We start from the raw sequence: 18,217 nt of genomic DNA, 5'->3' as shown, positions 1-18,217 counted from the left end.
CTGTGATGTTTTCATTTTCTAGAGGTCCATTTTTGATACAAACTATTTCATGTAGGCGCTAAAGCAGATAAACACAGACCTGTAGGTTGGGGCTAGAAGGATGAATTTTGGAGTTATTCACATACGGGGAACATTTAGCACCCACTATTAAATGTAATTACCGAGGGGGAGGGGTCCGGAAATGAGCTCTCCCTTTCTCACCTTAGTCACAATCAGCACTGCGCGGGGAGCGGAAGTGTCGGGAAGGCACAGCTACCTCTCTACATCACCCTCTTGGCTTTGCATCAAGTTTGCTTGGAGTGTGAGAATTGTCCCCGTTGAACTTACTGCCTCTGCTTGAATGTTTTCTTCTAGTTAAATCTGTCAGATGAATTCCCAGACTAAAACACTTGAGGGAGCACAGAATGCATGCTTAGCAGGCAAGAGTCTAGGTTCAATGTTTAGAACCACCACCAACATCTTCTTCTTCTTTGTGTATTTCATTTTTGAGATCATAACTTGATTGTAATATTTCTCTCTTCCATTTCCTCCCTTCAAACCCTCTCATATACTATGAAGCATGATCTTAATTAGTCTTAACAATAAAAACCCGGAATCAGATATTGAGGGTGAAAGCTGAAAGATCAGAGAAGCAGAGCAGTAGGCACTAGAGACTTCTTACCTCTAGGAATCTTCAGATCGAAGCGGGGGTGGGGGGTGGGGAGTGGGGGCAGGGGTGGAGGGGCAAGATACTGTCTCCACCAGCCTTATACTCCTGTCTTTGCCTCTCTCGTCCTGCGATTAAAGGCATGCACCACCATCACCACCTGGCTCTGTTTCTCTTTTAGATTGGTGCAATCTCGTGTAGCCTAGAGTGCCCTTGAACTCCTGATCTTCCTGCTTCTTTCTCCCAAGTGCTGGGATTAAATGTGTGTGCCACCACTGCCTGGCCCCTATGGTTAACTAGTGGCTGGCTTCACCGTCTGATCTCCAGGCAAGCTTTATTTGTCAGAACACAAACAAAATACCGTGCAATACTACCTTCTCATTTCTTGCTCTCCTTCAAATTCATGGCCTTTTTTTTTTTTTTTTAAATTGCTACAAAACCATCTTCCCCACTTGAACTGCTGTGAGGACGGAGCCCCGTTGCCTACAGTCACCACATGAGTCTCTTTCTATGTGACTCTTTTCTACCTGCCTAAGCTTAAACCTTACCTTCTTACCTGTCATTGTCTACTTAATACAAACCTAGTCACCTGGAAAGAGGAAGCCACATCTAAAGAACTCTCCAGAGCACAGTGGCATGTGGCCATGTCTGTGTAGCATTTTCTTAATTGCTAATTGACACAAAAGAGTCCAGGCAAGTGTGGGTAGTGCCAGCTCTGGGCAGGTGGGCCTGGGCTGTATTAGAAAGGTAGCTGAGGGAGTCATAGGGAGCAGACCAGTAAGCAGCATTTCCTACGTGGTCCCTGCTTCTGTTCCTGCCTGGAGTTCCTGTCTTGCTTTCCCTCAATGATGAATTGTAATCTGTCAGCCAAACAGATCTTTTCCTCTCTTAGGTTGCTCTTGGTCACAATGTTTACCACAGCAACAGAAAGCAAACGGCACCTGATGGCAGGTTCCCCAAACATTCCAAACCACTTAGCGCTGTTGTAACTTTTACTCAGCATCTTTTGGAAGGGCTTATTTGATGAATACCCTACCCATATTCTATGTTTGAGCTACAGAAAATGCACCTATAAAATATTTCTGGACCACCAATTAAATATCCTGCTTTCCATGTAGTTATATACATGTTACAAAATGTGACCCGAATGCAATGCTTTACAAAGTGAGCACAGATATGATCATTTACTGCTTTCTCAGTTAATAACCTTTGTATATGTAAGTATTGTTCTACAAAATTATAAACTAGAATATTCATGAGCTGTTAACCAAATGCTCTGGTTCTTCTAAGCACACAGGGCTTATATATGTTGAGGTTCCCTTGAAGGAAGGAGTGGCCCTGGTACTCATTATGGCTAATGAAGTATAAGAAGGGATGACTTGCTAGAGGCCATTAGACCCAATACTTGATTTATTTCTTCCTTCTTTTTCCCTTATGGAGGTCTGGGTTGCAATGGAGTCTTTATCAGCCAGGGTCTCTGTGCCAAGAACATGTCAACTTGTTGGAATGTAGAATGAGTAAGAAATAAATGTTGCTTGTATGAAACCACTAAGTTTGAGGATTGTCAGCACAGCACAGTGCAGCCAATCCTAGTTGGCGTGCCCAGGAGATGGGGATGGGGCAAGGGCTGAGGATTGCAGTAAGGCTGAAAGCCAAGGCAAGCTGCTGGGGAGTTAGTTACATCCCTAAAGAGCAGGCAGGGCTTCCCACTCAGGCACATTTAGTGTTTGAGAACTCTCTAAAGAGGGTTTGTCATAAGAGTACAGCATGTATAGCAATGTGCTGGCTTCCGTAACAGAGACATCAGTGGTATTCACATACACATAAGTTGTGACTGAGGGAAGCACCTCCAACCACTGCTATGCATCTTTTGGGGAGAGGAGTTAGCATTGCCCCACAGTTGTTGGTTCTAAACTTCACTCACACTGCTGCAGATCTTAAGGGGAAATATTTCCATGTCATTATGACTCTCATCAGGTTCCCAGAGTGACGGTTCTCAGGTTTATCTCCTCCTGGCCTCGGAGCTCCATTCTGACTACCCCTCCTTGTCAGGACACTCCAGAAGCATTAGTTAGAATTGGCTTAGCTGTCTGTTTCTTGTGGTTTGCATTTACTACCCCAGGGTAGGATGGCTATCAGTTTTTTAATCTTGTAAAAGTTTTAATATATATCCTTCCCAAGAAAGTAGGTGTTCTGCGAGGTTTCTGCTCAATGGCGTCTGCAAGGACTCCAGAGTTGCTATGCCTCTGGAAGGAGGGAGGACTCCAGAGCTGCTATGCCTCTGGAAGGAGGGAGGATTCCAGAGCTGCTATGTCTCTGGGAAGGGGGGAGGACTCCAGAGCTGCTATGTCTCTGGGAAGGGGGGAGGACTCCAGAGCTGTTATGCCTCTGGAAGAGAGGAGGACTCCAGAGCTGTTATGCCTCTGGAAGAGGGGAGGACTCCAGAGCTGCTATGTCTCTGGGAAGGGAGGAGGACTCCAGAGCTGTTATGCCTCTGGAAGAGAGGAGGACTCCAGAGCTGTTATGCCTCTGGAAGAGGGGAGGACTCCAGAGCTGCTATGTCTCTGGGAAGGGGGGAGGACTCCAGAGTTGTTACACCTCTGGAAGAGGGGAAGACTCCAGAGCTGCTATGTCTCTGGGAAGGGGGAGGACTCCAGAGCTGCTATGTCTCTGGGAAGGGGAGAGGACTCCAGAGCTGTTATGCTTCTGGAAGAGGGGAGGACTCAAGAGCTGCTATGTCTCTGGGAAGGGGGAGGACTCCAGAGCTGCTATGTCTCTAGGAAGGGGGAGGACTCCAGAGCTGCTATGTCTCTAGGAAGGGGGAGGACTCCAGAGCTGCTATGCCTCTGGGAAGCAAAATGGCTTCAGTGCTTCACAGTAACTTTTCTGTGAACAAGTGAAAAGAAATCTTTACACGTTTAATGTTAAAGTTTTGTACACATCTATTAGGAAACTCACTGAATTTATAAGATTAGCAAAATAGTAAAGATTTTAAAATATTTTGATGCTGATCTACTCAAGGCACATGGAGACTTGGTTACACCACAGGAGACAAAGAATACTGTTGGCACAACCCTCTTTTCAGATCTCTTAAATAAACACATGCGAACATTTTGATCCATTAAAGTCATCCATGTGCCTGCTGCTTGAAAGATTTCGAATAGAAAATTCTTCCCTCCTCACCAGAAAACAGCAGTGAGGAAACCACCTAGAGACAAAGGTAAATACAGGGGTGGGGGTGAGGGGCCTCTATATCCTCTCAGAGCACTGGTCACCCAGTCAGAGATACAGAGAAAGCCTAACCCCAACCTGAGGTCCTCAGACACCCGAGACTGCGGCTGGCAGACAGGAGCAGAGGGGTCTCATCTGGGGAATTTCACCCTCCAGTAGTAGGACATAGTGACTAAAATAGTTTGAATTTCTGAGACTATCAGACTAGCAGCTACTCTTCATTCCCCATCACCTGCCTATGAAAAGCCTGCTAAAATTATGGAGAAACCACATTTATCTTAAGTTGGAAAAGATATTGACTGATAATATAAACACTTTCTATTTCATTTTATTTCTTTATAATTTTTAATTAAAAATTTAGATATTTCTTTATTCTTGAGATTTTCTTACATGTATAAAATGGAATATGACCATAGGTGCCCCCAGTTTCTCACTCCAACTTCCCTTATATCTCTTCAAACACGTTTCCCTCTGTCTTAGTTAAGGTTTCTATTGCTGTGAAGACACCATGACCATGGTGACTCCTATAAAGGAAAATATTTAACTGGGGTGGCTTACAGTTCAGAGGTTTGGTGCATTATCATCATGGTGGGACACAATGGCATGCAGGTAGACCAGTGCTGGAGAAGCAGCTGAGAATTCTGCATCTTGACTCAAAGGCAACAGGAAGTAGACTAAGACACTGGGTATGGCCTGAGCATATACAAGACCTCAAAGCCCAGTCTCAGTGACACACTTTCTCCAACAAGGCCACAACTACTCCAACAAGGCCACACCTCCTAATAGTGCCACTCCCTATGAGCTCAAGCGGCCAATTACATTCAAACTATCATTCTCTCCCAACTTCCTAGGTTTTATTGTTTTATGTTTGTTTTTATAACCCACTAAGTTCAGTTAGTGCTACCCTTACATGCATGTGTGTGGGATCATCCACTGGAGTGTGGGAATCTATTGTGAAATATTATTTTAAGGTATGTTATATTTGTGTATGCTGTGGAACATTTGCTTTAATGATGCAAAGATGTGTTGTATTCTGTTACATTTAACTCTGTGAAGCTGTGTTACTTTGCCTGTCTAAAAACCTGATAATTTAATAAAGAGCTGAATGGCCAATAGCAAGGCAGGAGAAAGGACAGGCAGAGAGAATAAACAGAGGGAGAAATATGGGAGAAAAAGACGAAAGAAGGAATGAGAGAACAAGGAGAGGAGGACATCAGGGGCCAGCCACACAGCAAACCACAGAGTAAGAAGTAAAAAAAGGTATACAGAAATAGAGGGAGATAAAAGCCCAGAGGCAAAAAGTAGATGGGTTAATTTAAGGAAAGTTAGCAAGAAACAAGCCAAGCTAAGGCTGGGCATTCATAATTAAGAAAAAGCCTGTGTGTGATTTATTTGGAAGCTCGGTGGTGGGACTCCCAAAGAGCCAAAATAGTAAAAACAATCAACAACAGGAATCCTACCAGCGGGCACATCCTCAATAAAGGATGATCTCCCCTTAAGCAACCATCCATGGCCAAAGACTCTTAGTAAGGAGTGGAGCCTGGAGATCACTGAAACCATCTAGGCCAGGATTTTGGACAGTCTGATCTTATATAGGTCTTGTGCAGTAACCACAGCTGCGTTGAGATCATTGTGGCAGTAATCATGTCCAGAAGGCAGCATTTCATGGCACTCCTTCCTCTCTTCCAGTTCTAACATTCTTTCTGCCTCAGATTCCTTGATATTCCGAGCCTTGTGGTAGAGGACTTAATATAGATGTTCTGTCTGGAGTCAAGCAGTCTGTTCTCAGCTCTGTGACTGGTGATGCATCTCTCCATAGGCTTCTGTCCACTGCAAAGAACACCTTTTGGCTCGAGGCTGACAGTGGCCCAGGTCTGTGGGTTTAAATGTAAATATTTAGAAGGCAGTTTGACAGCATGGCCATTTAGCAAGACAAGACAGCAGGTTCTACAAAGGCCCTATGGCCTCCCAAGTCAAGGACTTTCCAACAGTATTACATGTCAGGCAGGAAATCCTAAGTAAATTTCTCATTTGAATTTATACTTTTGTACTTATTGTTTAGTTGTTTCACCTTCTCATTTGAGTATGCTTTTATGACTATACTTTCTCTATACCTCTGCACCTACTTTATAATATTCTTTTATGTATAACTCATATACTTTCCTTCTCATTAATATTCCATTTTCCCTCTTTCCCCATTCTTTCATCATTTCACTCCATATAATTTTTGAGCTATGGACTAAAACATAAAATCAAATCTAAGTTATATTTTTCCTACTCAGTACACTATTGACACTGTTTCTCAAATTTATCAGTGACAAAAGTGAAGTCTATGAATGTCTTCTCCTGCAGGTTAAGACGGGGACTCCTATGAAACCAGGTCTCTGTTACTTCTATGACTTCAGCAGGCTTCTGCCTAACTAGTAGTGGGAATAAGAATTCAAGTGAAGAGAGCTCACCAAGAAGATTCACATAAAGCAGAACAAAAATGAACAAGTACATTTGGAAAACAGAATGCAAAACAAATCTGGAGGCCATATCACTTTGCAGCAGATGTGCAAAACACAAGAGATACACATTTCTTATTATCAACCTTGAAAGTCAGGAAAGCTTAAAATAATTTATTTTTAAGCTCTGAAAATAAGTAACTGTCAACCTGTAGTCAGAATTTTCCTGTGTCCCACCTGGTCCACAGCCACTCAGACCCAAGTAAACACACAGAGGCTTATATTAATTAAAACAGACCAGCCATTAGCTCAGGCTAACTATTGACTAGCTCAAACTCAGCTCATTTTTGTTAATCTATATGTTGCCACTGTGACTTTACCTGTATGCCATTACATGTTGCTCCCTGGATGGCAAGTTGGCGTCTCCTGACTCAGTCTTTCTCTCCCAGAATTCTCCTTGGCTCTTGTCCCACCTATACTTCCTGCCTGGCTACTGGCCAATCAGCATTTTATTTATCAACCAATTACAGCAACACATTCACAGCATACAAAGAGACATTCCCCCATCATCAACCCAGATCCCTATACTCACAAGTTATCTTTTTAAATTTCAAAACAAGGATATAGTAAGCTATCACTGACAACCAAACCAACACTGCAAGAAACAAGCAAATGAACAAAAATCAAACAAAACCGGAAAACTTATGGGGATACTATACACACAATAAGAAATACAGTGTTTTATTCATAAGAGCACAGGCAAGAATAAGCCTCATGAGAGGAAAAGATCAGGAAAGTAAAGTGATCAATACTTTCTTTACAGTATTGAAAATTATACTGAGATGAAATGAATTAGTTGAAAATTAACTAGGTAGAGCAGAAGTTAAGACTGTTCTGAGGAATGGTTCACCTACCTGTTGTAGAATATTATTTTAAGATGTGTTACATTTGTTTATGCTGTGGAACATTTGCTTAATGATGTAAATACGTGTTGCATTCTTTTAAGTTGCATTTGTTTAACTCTGTGAAGCTGTGTTACTTTGCCTGTATAAAACACCTGATGGTCTAATAAAGAGCTTAAAGGCTAATAGCGAGGCAGGAGAAAGAATAGGTGGATCTGGCAGGCAGAGAGAATAAAGAGGGAGAAATCTTAAAGGAGCAAAAAAAAAAAAAAAAAAAAATCAAAGAAAGAGGGAAAGAAGGAGGAGGATTCAAGGGGCCAGCCACCCAGCTACACAGCCAGCAATGGAGTAAGAAAGAAAGAAAAAAGATATACAGAAATAGAAAGAGGTAAAAGCACAGAGGCAAAAGATAGATGGGACAATTTAAGTTAAGAAAAGCTGGTTAGAAACAAGCGAAGCTAAGACTAGGCATTTATAATTAAGAATAAGCCTCTGTGTGTGATTTACTGGGGAGCTGGGTGGCAGACCCCCCAAAAGAGTAAAGAGCAAAGGAGTAAAGAAGTAAACAACACCTACCTTGCTTTGACTTTGAGTGAACTCATTTTGTTGGCCAATGTGGCTGTTAAATTTCTATATTATGCGATGTCTACCCTGGTTTTCATGAACACAGGACTCTAGAAGAAGTAATTTACAATGTGTCTTCTACCAAATTATGCACATTAAAATTGATAGATATTTTTGGAAACTTTAACAAATTTTAAATATAGAAAGTAACCTTTCCATAATTATAATTTATATGAAGCAATCTCACTTCTTATGCTATATAAGTAAATATATTTTATATATAATATTTACATTAACATATATCCATAGACTTTACATTCACTAGAATAAATATCACCTAAGGAGTCCTAAAAACTTGTATGAGTTCAATCTTTTATGTGTTGTCTATCCAGTCCTTCTATGGAGTTCCAAGTTACCAAATTTGACTGTCTACCTTGGAACATGATGTCTCCTTCTGTGTCCTTTTCATTTCACAACCTCTTTTGCTTTGGGTTAGTTATAAGATTTCAAGAAGAAAGATTAAAATGAATCCTGCTCAGATGACTATAACCAATTTCATAAAAGCAATTAATGTTTTGATAAATATTTTTAAAGTCCTGTTCATTTAGAATAGTTACTTAGAATATTATCATTTGAAATAACTATACTTCACATGCATGTAAAGTTACTTTAATTTTGAAGTGACAACTTTGAATGATTTTTGGATGGCATGTAACTACAAAAGAGATCATCTATATCTGGATTTGTAAGTTTATATGTTCATCTTATTGTTTTAGAAATTCTCTATTCATCAATCAGTGTAATAAAATCTTTTTTTTTTTTTTTTTTTTTTTTTTGGTTTTTCAAGATGGGGTTTCTGTGTGTAGCTTTGTGCCTTTCCTGGAACTCACTCGGTAGCCCAGCCTGGCCTTGAACTCATAGAGATCCGCCTGCCTCTGCCTCCCTAGTGCTGGGATTAAAGCCGTGCACTACCACTGCCCGTACAAAGTAATAAAATCTTATGCAAAGGCACCTTACTTAAAGTCTTTATTGAGCTCAACTCATACTGTACATGGACTTCATCCTTGGCTGCAGTAATTGGTTCACAATTTTACAACATCATTTCTTGAATCTATTGTCCAATTGAAAATGTAATTTAACCATCATCTCTGTTCTTGACAAAATACTAAAAACACTCAACAATGATGTTCTACTTATATTTCACAAAATCATTCTTGAGAAACTGCTAATAAAAATAATATATAGAATACTGGTGAGTATAAAGAGTTAAACTATCTATAGATGAAAAGAATATAATTGACTTTAAAATAATTATCATTCATATAACACATATTTACATGTAATTATTGCTTTAAAACCCATTCATTTCTTACAGATTGACTTTTAGAGTTGCAAAGGACCCTAAGGATCATAAAGTGACTTATGTGAGGTGATGCATTTGTCAGGTTAATCTATCATGGAAAAAATGTTCCAATGGAAACAAAAAGATAAAGAAAGGGAGCTACAGAAAAAGAAACAAAGGATTTTACACAAGTAAACATCCACTAAGCTTTATCAAACTAAGATAAATGAAATCTTAAAAGTCAATGTAACCAGGTTGGTAGAGTTGAAAAAGTTTACTTTATCATCTGAATCCTAGAAAAGCAGTTATTCACAAATTGTGGGAGAATGAGTTGGTATAAGTTATCAATGCATAATCTGGTAAAATTTATCAAAATTATAATTTAATATATACTTCATAAAAATACAGAAATCAACACTAAGAATGTAAACTTAACTTTGTGTGAATTATGCCAATTTTTCAAAGTAGAAAAAGCTAATAAGGTATCTTGAAAATAAATTTCATATTTCTTTAGAGAGCAAGAGATTGACGCATATTTACTGTTATGCAAGAAACTCTTCATCTATTTTGTAAACAAGTCAAGTATCTGAACTCAGCTTTCTTCACTTGTCATTCATAAGTGCTTCATAGAGTCAGTGGATGAACTCAATTCTGATAACATTTACATTTCTATAAATTTTTGCAATTAACTTTACTTTTAAGTAACTTGTGTTATATAGACAGGCAAATAACCCACTATTCTTCAGGAATCAGCTAATTATATATCCTTCCTTTGGTCTCTTCAGTGTTGCTTTTTATACAGATCAGTATTTCATGTACATTTTATATGTAAATGTAATATGCATGTATATAGCTTTCAGAAATCTAATCACGTTGTTATAAGCAAACCATTTGTAGCTTATTGGTCATCTGATTGTCTCTATTTCTAGAAACAGTTTTAGATCATTTGAAGGGGGAGATTATATTTTCATGTGTGGTACTTGTTCATAAGAAGATCATTTTTATACTTTTATTGGATATAAATAAATTGCTTTTATTAAGTGTTTTGATTACACATGGCTATCAGAAGTAGGATCGCATCTGTCTCTCCACAGATTTGCTAATACTGGCTTTTTATAGTTAAGAGTTTGAAGAATATTAAGACAGTTATTGCTTTTTTTCCACAAAGATAGTATGTTTTTTTTTCTATATTGAAACAGAAAAATAGTATAAAATCACTTTAGAATACTGAAACAAATTTTAATTTGTTTTGTTAGTTCAGCATACTATTAAAGCCTTATAAAAATCAGCTATTTTAGTATTATAGATAATTTATGCTTTACTACTTCTGTCTACAGAGAGAAATATATAATACTAAGTATTATATGAAACCAAGTTATTTAGCAAAGGATTCAATAAAGAACCAACACAGGATACAACCACATCTTAGGTATTTTTCACTTACTTTCATGTTGCAAAATATAATTTTATTGCTTCCTTACTTTATTCATAGCACATTTCATCACTGTGTATATAGATGACCTTTTTCCAAAATATAAAATGGGTTATTTTAAATTATTTACTTATTTCTTCAATCAAGGTCTTGGCATGTAGTCTTGTAGGCATATAACTCAAGGTTGGCCTTGAGCTTTCCATCATCTTACCACAAACTTTATGTGCTGGATTTGTAGGTGTGCCATAATGCCCACCTTAAAATTGTTTCTTTATTGCTCTCTATGATGCTATGCACTCATCTAATGACTAATCCCTAAGGGATTTTTGGTGGTTTTCTCTGTCCTTTTATCTTCTCCCTCCCTTTCTCCCTCCCTCTCTTCCGTCTTACTTTTGCTGTGTGCTGTAGGGTGTGTGTGTGTGTTGTGTGTGTGTGTGTGTGTGTGTGTGTATGTGAGTGAGCATGTGTGAATATATGACTGTGTGCGCATGTGTGCTGACAGAACTCAGGGTTTATGTAAGTTCAGTAAGTATCACTGAGTCACAGCCTCAGCCCAATCCTTAGTAACAAAATATAAACCTTTGCAACAAAATAACTATAAATTTGTAAAATATAAATCAGTCCAATGAAAGGAAATACCACCTTGAAATCATGTAAAAAACAGGAAAATGTAATAAAATACTTTTGGAATTACAAATAATCAGTTTAATTTGGATTTCCCATCCCATCTTTTTTTCATTTTAGACAGATTCTCGTGTATATCAGGATGATCTTGAATTCAAGAATTAGCTGAGAAAGATTTGAATTTCTGAGTCCTGGAATTATAGGTGTGTTGTCACCCAGTGTTGATGATGCTAGGTATCGGTCCCTAGATAAGGTAAATGCTCTATCCAATGACAAACAACCCCTGTTCCTTTATATTGAATATTTAGTCTGAAAATTAGTTATGAATATTTTGTATACTATTAGAAATGGTAAGATGAAACTGTTTTAAGTCTTTTGTGATTGTGTTTGAATGCACACGTTTGTGACAGAGAGAGAGAATTTCAGAGTGTAGAAATGGATATAGTACATCTTATAACCATTTTCTCTAAGAATTTTTTTCAGCATTAAAAACTACATCTGTGTATGGGGATGGTCATTATAAGATGACTCACTTATACAGGCCTCTATGAAACTATGATTGTCTTGTCATCCAGGGCTACAGTGTCAGTCCCAACAGCCTTTTGCAACTTTGAGGAAAGGTTAAAAAGGAATTCACCTCCCTAAAATCTAATCCAAATTAAGTTGGATTTTTTCCTTACTTTTATAATTAAGATTATCCTTATTTTATAGCACCCTTTAATTGTTTGGCACTTAATAAATAATATATATTTGGGTGGTATTGTGCAGGCCTTTAATCCCAGCACTCTGGGATCAGAAACAGGAGGATCTCTGTGAGTTCTAGGACATCAAGGTTACAAAGAAAAATACTGTCTTGAAAAAGAGGGAGAGAAAGAAAGAAATTATACTTATTAATTTAGCTTTAGCTTGTATCTGCTAAGCCAACTGTATCTGGGTTTGGAACCATAAAACCTCAGTTAGAACAAATAATCACTTGATTAATTCAAACCTCTTAGCTGTGGCTTCATAATGGATTAAAGGTGTGTGCCACCATCATTTAGCGACTTTATAGTGGAATCAAGTGTGAAAATTTATATTAGACAAGTTCAGGGAGATGGCTGTCAAGTTCTAGCTTACAACAGAATCATTCTGATACCCCACTTTAAAAAGACTGCTGAAACATCCTGCCAGAATTCACGTTTGTTTTCTGTGGGGTGGATGTAGGAGCACAGCAGGCAAGCAAGCAGACTCGATGCTGGGGAAGCAGCCAGAGCCACATCCGATGGAGAGCGGGGAAGGAGGGGTCCTTCTTATTCAAACCACCACACAGAAAATTATAAACCTTCTATTTCTTTTTCTTCAAAATGTTTTTATACATTTTTCTAAGTTAGGACATCCAGTTTTCCAAAATCATGCATTTAAAGCGTACTATTTTGTGACATACTATACAAAAGAAATCATACCTAAGGTGCCTCAAGGAGCTTGAAATTTCAAGTGGTTCCTTATGTAGCTTGTAAGAGACCTCCCAAATTTAAATCTTAATGATGGTGAAAGAAGTAGTTGCTTGTTTTTCTGATGGTCAAATATACTGGGTATTCTCTGCAGTTGATTTTTCCTGTGCTTCTCATATCAACAGATGATGGCACAAGGTTTTACCACTCAGTATAGAATACCTCAGCATAGTGGTTTGACGACTGAATTAGGAAGTCTTAATGTAATATTCTTGTTTTATTTTGTTTGATACTGGATAGATTTCTTAGATTAGTGCATTTATTTTTTGGGAAATTCTCATTTAGAAATTTAATCACTAGGAAAATAACTTAGGACTATTTACCTTAAAAATAAGATGACATTTAGTAATACCTTTAAAAAATTCTCATTAAGTTGATGATGAGAGTTCAGAGGCAAGGAGTCAACTGTCTTTGGCTACTGTGGATAGTGCATTCAATGACAGCAGTGAACATGATGTACGATTATAGGGAAAAAGTATCTTGACAGCAACTCTCCATTCAATATCAAATGTAGAACTTAAACCTTGATTTTAGGCTTCTTCTTCTTCTTCCTAACAGCAAGAAATAAATTTCTGGGGGTTCAGAAGCCACTCAAATTATGGTACTTCTGTGATAGCAGCCTGAGTAGAATAAGACATTTAACAAACAGTTAATGCTGAACCAGGGAATACACTAAATGATTAAGCATAGCAATAATTTCAGAAGACAAGAAAAATTCCCATAAAGAGCATTTGAGAAGGATGTTGGAGAAAGGTTAAAGTTTCCACAGGAAAAGCATGGTGATAGGAGAGGTTGAATTACTAAAAATGGCAAGTCTTAGAGGAAAAGTTACAAAGTACTTGATGAGATTACACATCTTAATGTTGTATGGTCCCACTGTTGAACAGCCTTAACTATATCTCCATCACATAGTACAATCTAAACATTCTTAATAACTGAGTTGCATGACTGAACAGATGTTAATTCAGCATGCATTAGAATCATTTGTAGGGTTGTTAAAATACACGGCAGGGACTCTATCATCAGAATTTGAGATTCTTTAGGTTTGAGTTAGGGGTATGTGAAAAACATAGAAATATATTTACTTCCCATCTTTATGCCTGAGATTCATATAACAAACAAATTAGTCAGAATACTGCAGACACTGCTGTGGGTATGTGAGAAGCTGGACGTCCACTGCAGCTTTAGCAAGTGGTTGCTGTCATAATGGCTCTGTGGGAGGAGGGGAGCCGGTTACCAACTGAGGCTGGCAGTTCAAGAGGGATGTTGAACTGAGCAGGAGGAGGCATCAGGAGCAGTAATGGGGCAATGGATAAGGAAACTCATTCTACCCACTCAGTTACTTTGACAAATAAGTGCCTGATACCAGTGTTTGAGAGACAGACTGGATCCTGAAAGAAAAATGCTGCTAAGAAATTGCCTTGACTACCCTCGACCAAGTTTATCTTCCTCATTTACATGGCAGGCAATATCGTTTCCATACCCTACTGTGATGATGTGTATGACAGTGTGACGAGCCATTTGAGCACTTTCGAGACTCAAGGCTGTTCAAGTCAGAAGTTTCTTCAGAGTTTGGCCTATCTCACCAGTTTGGCACTGGGTATTTGCAAGTGCCAAGTCCATGAGATTGCTACCTACACACGTCTCAGATTTGCTGGTCTTTATTGAGCTCCCTGAGAAAAGGGATTTCAATAGTGGAGGATTACTTTTGTGAATATGAGAAAGCATCACCTAATGCACAAGAATATGGGTCTCTTTGCATCTTGTTTAAGCTCAGTGGCTCTTAAGTATATTCACTCTAATAATAGTCACTAATGTTGAACAGCACCCAAATGTTCCCATTTCTTCATGGCAAGGAGACAGACCCTAGGTCAAGGTACATATTACTACAAACAAACTACAGCAAAAGTCAACTGAAAATAATGAAGAAAACTTCCAGTACACAGCAAAACAACAAATAAAACCAGACTATCTCTAATTCAAAGAATAGTAGCTGCTAGCCTTGGTGCAGTGGGGAGGGGCTTGGACCTGCCTAGGCTCAGTGTGTCAGGCTCTGCTGACTCCCCATGGGAGACCTTGATTTGGGGGATGTGGGGTGGCTAGGGAGGGAAGGCTGGAGGGTGGGAGGAGGGGGGAATCTGTGGGTGGTATGTAGAGTGAGTGGAAAATTTCTTAATAAAGGAAAAGGAAAAAAATAACAGTAGCTGCTAAATCAAGGACCACAGTAGTATCTCTTTTCAATAAATGGTCAAAAACAAAGCCTTTATAAAGTTGTACAAGTTCCTCATGAGTAAACTTGATTTCTTTTGCATTTCACTTCTATTTAGCATGAATTGAAACAAAAATTCTATTACAGACACTTCTGGAAGATGTGAGAAATTAATGCTGGGTTAAAATTATAGATGATGAAAAACCAGAAAAAAAATAGGATGTATATGACAGACAAATTAACAAGAAAAAGCAAAAACATTCATTTAATACCATTTACATAGCATAAAAACCTAACAAATTGAGACTCAAAGCAATAATGGAAACCTCTAATTTTTTTTTTATGATACAACATGACTATAATAAAGGGGTATAATATAATGGTTATAAACTGGGATAACTTTTAGAAATTCATATGTCGCTTCTTTTCCATGTCCCTGCATCTCTAGACAGGTTATTTCTTTATTCTAGGTATAGAGAGAGCCCTCTGGGGTGAGTGTCTCAGGACCTGGGCCCAGAGACGATTAGATTGATCTAGATTTTGTTGTTTATTCAAATTCAAAGGTGGTATGTTCTGAATCCATCAGAGGGTAAACTTCTGTTTAGGTCATGGTGTACAGAAGACCACTTCTGAGTTTTGAAAACCCACCAATCCCTGGGCTTTCCCCAAGCTCAGAACTTGAAATCCCATCAATTCCCATCGTGGAAATCTTCATCCTGGAAAACTCCATCTGCAAAGAAACCTGTCTCCTATTCAGTTCCCTGCTGCTTCTCACTCAGGCAGAGGCAGCCACCCTCTTCTGTCTTTCCCAATAAATCTCTTGTGTGAGGTTTGTTGTGTGGTATGAGTTTGAGGTATTCCTTGATGCTTGATTGACAGGACACCTTTCCTTTCCCCTCAGAGCTGTAACACATAAGTTGTACACGTTTTTCAGTGCCGACACTACTGCAATCTGAGTTAGATTTTGAGGACGTCTTAGCACAGTGGTTCTCAACCAGGGGGTCGTGACCCCTTTGGCAAACCTCTATCTCCAAAAATATTTACACTTCGATTCATGACAGTAGCAAAACTACAGTTATGAAGTGGCAACGAAAATAATTATGTGGTTGTGGGTCACCACAACATGAGAAACTATATTAAAGGGTCACAATATCAGGAAAGTTGAGAACCACCATTTTTGTGTAACCTAATCTAACCACAGTTGTAGCATTCTTGTTTTCTCTAAGCATCCAGAATATTGTGAAAAATTCTATCAAACTATAAATCTTTAAAAATCCAATCTACAGAGAGGGCAAAAAGGATACAAAAGAGGAATATCTTATTCATCTTTGCACAATCTTTGGCATATTACAGTGATATCTTAAAAATAATAGGGGTCAACAGTGACTCATTGTAATACCAAATTATTGTATGGTAAATATTAGCAAGTTTCTTAAAACAACACTTAGTAAGAGGGAATGAGTAAAAAAAAATTCCTAAGTTAGCAAAATGTATAGGAAAGTTTGTCAGGGAAAAAGTTCACCAAGTCCATCTTCAGTCTCATGTTTTTGCTGTATTTGAGAGTGCACGGCATCAGAACTGATTCAGGGTTAAACTGAATCTCCCTCAACTGACCCGCAGGTCCTTCAAATACATATATCTGATTAAACACAATGTGCCACTGCGCCCAGCACACAATATTCATGATGTACTGAATGTACTGCCATTTATTCACACATGCAGTTGGTTGAGGGGTAAATCGGCAGTATGCTGGAGACCGATTCTAGATCTGACACAGGACAGGGGAGATTCAGGTTCGGGTAAAGGCTGTTTGCGATGTGAGCACTGTAGAAGCTTTCTCGGGGGAGGAGAGTCTGCCCTGGAGTTGAGCACTCTCCCATAAAATCAACAAAGGGGCTTTGTCGTGTTTTTGTTGTTCTTACAGTCAAGGCCAGAATAACTCCATCAGTCAGACCCGTGGCCTTGACAGTGAGCTTCCATGCACTCCATCCTTGGACTAGCTGACCCAGCCGGACTCTTCCCGCCAAGGCCGGTTCCCGCCCCCTCCCGCCGCAGACTGCGCATGTGCGGCGGCCATTCCTGCGCGCCATGGCAGAGACTGAAGCTAACCTGTTGCGCTACTTCCCGCTGCTGCTTCCTCAGAACCGGGAGAAAACCGTGTATGAGGGGTTCATTTCGGCTCAGGTACCCTGCGGGGTCATTCTCTCGCGCCAGAGCCTGTCACCCGCGGCGCAGCCTTAGCCGGCCTCCGTGGCGGACACGGGCCAGCCTGGCCGACACTCGCGCCAAGCCACTGCGTTTGCGCGGCCTCTGGGGGCGTGGCGGGCGCCTGCGGGGGGCGTGGCGGGCGCCTGCGGGGGCGGGGCGGGCGCCTGCGGGGGGCGGGCGGCTCGCAGGTGGCTGGCCTGAGGTTGATGGTGGGGTGCAGCTTTGCAGATCCGAACAGCAGGAGGTCAGTTTCCTGGCGGAGCACTCACATGGTTTTGAAATTTACAGAGCACTCTGGATTTAATATTAAGTAGAAATTAAAAGCAATCCAGACCCCACCATTTTATAGTTGAAATCAAGTCCTGGGAAATTTAGAGAGGCCATGTACCTTGGCGGTGATAGCATTAGATACTTCCGAAGCTCTGGCTGTTTTAAAAAAAAAAATCTCATTTCCCGCCTCTCCATGGTATAACAGATTACCTTAGTTTAGAATTTCGAGTTTGGACTTTTCCTCTAAATATTAAATTCAACTGAGTGTAAGTTTCCGTCAGTGACAGGGGTCATTGATTACCGTGTGTTGCGGTCTCCTTAATGCACAGTCTCTAGAATACTGAGCACATTATCAAGTCTGCTTCGGAGTGAGACTTTTCCTGGTCCCTAAGCATTGCTGGGAGTTAAGAAAACGTTGTGTGATGAGGGAACACACAGGAAGCTTGAGCTTCATTATGTGTTTTCAAAACCATGTGAACATCTCAAAAAAGAGAGGTTATATTTTATTATCGTAGAAGGAAAATGTATTTTATCCACCTCTTCTTGCTTAATTGTTGAAATATCCAGTTAAAATGTTTTTCACTTTCACAGAGACATTCAGAAAAGTTCAAGTTTTGTTATGTGTGAGGAGTTGGAGGTTGAAGCATTCACATACCAGGCAAGGTCTAGTAGGACAGACAGAGCAAGTGTTTTACATCACTTGTGTGTATCTGCAGTAGCACTTTAAGAAACAGTTACAGCCATCATATTCGCCTGGAAGCAAATTAGCCTGTGCTGTAGGTGATTTCTAATTTCTGTGTTTCTTTAAGTCTTGAATACTGTCTAAAAACTGTCCAGCACAACCAGTTTTGT

The 18,217-nt window shown here is 39.4% G+C and overlaps 1 protein-coding gene and 1 long non-coding RNA gene across 3 annotated transcripts in view; one reads left to right on the top strand and one right to left on the bottom strand.

The window, feature by feature from the left end:
* Positions 1–5,235: 5,235 nt before the first annotated feature.
* LOC119088617 lies at positions 5,236–17,186 on the bottom strand. Its single transcript, XR_005092278.1, has 2 exons — positions 16,997–17,186; positions 5,236–5,751 (listed from the first exon to the last, which is right to left on the bottom strand). It is a non-coding gene; the product is annotated as an uncharacterized LOC119088617 (long non-coding RNA).
* Positions 16,910–18,217, top strand: part of Fancl (FA complementation group L) — a 74,814-nt gene continuing 73,506 nt past the window's right edge. Inside the window, exon 1 of one of the 2 annotated variants that reach the window (XM_028895023.2) lies at positions 16,910–17,071. In XM_028895023.2, coding sequence (XP_028750856.1) covers positions 16,976–17,071 — 96 coding nt within the window. In that variant the 5' untranslated portion in view covers positions 16,910–16,975. The remainder of the gene's footprint in view (positions 17,072–18,217) is intronic. The other variant, XM_037208921.1, reaches the window with a different exon arrangement.

The sequence above is a fragment of the Peromyscus leucopus genome, chromosome 10 (assembly GCF_004664715.2).
Source record: "Peromyscus leucopus breed LL Stock chromosome 10, UCI_PerLeu_2.1, whole genome shotgun sequence".
Lineage (NCBI taxonomy): Eukaryota > Metazoa > Chordata > Mammalia > Rodentia > Cricetidae > Peromyscus > Peromyscus leucopus.
The sequence above is the reverse complement of the archived record's forward strand: the minus strand, read 5'-3'. Positions and strand labels throughout refer to the sequence as shown.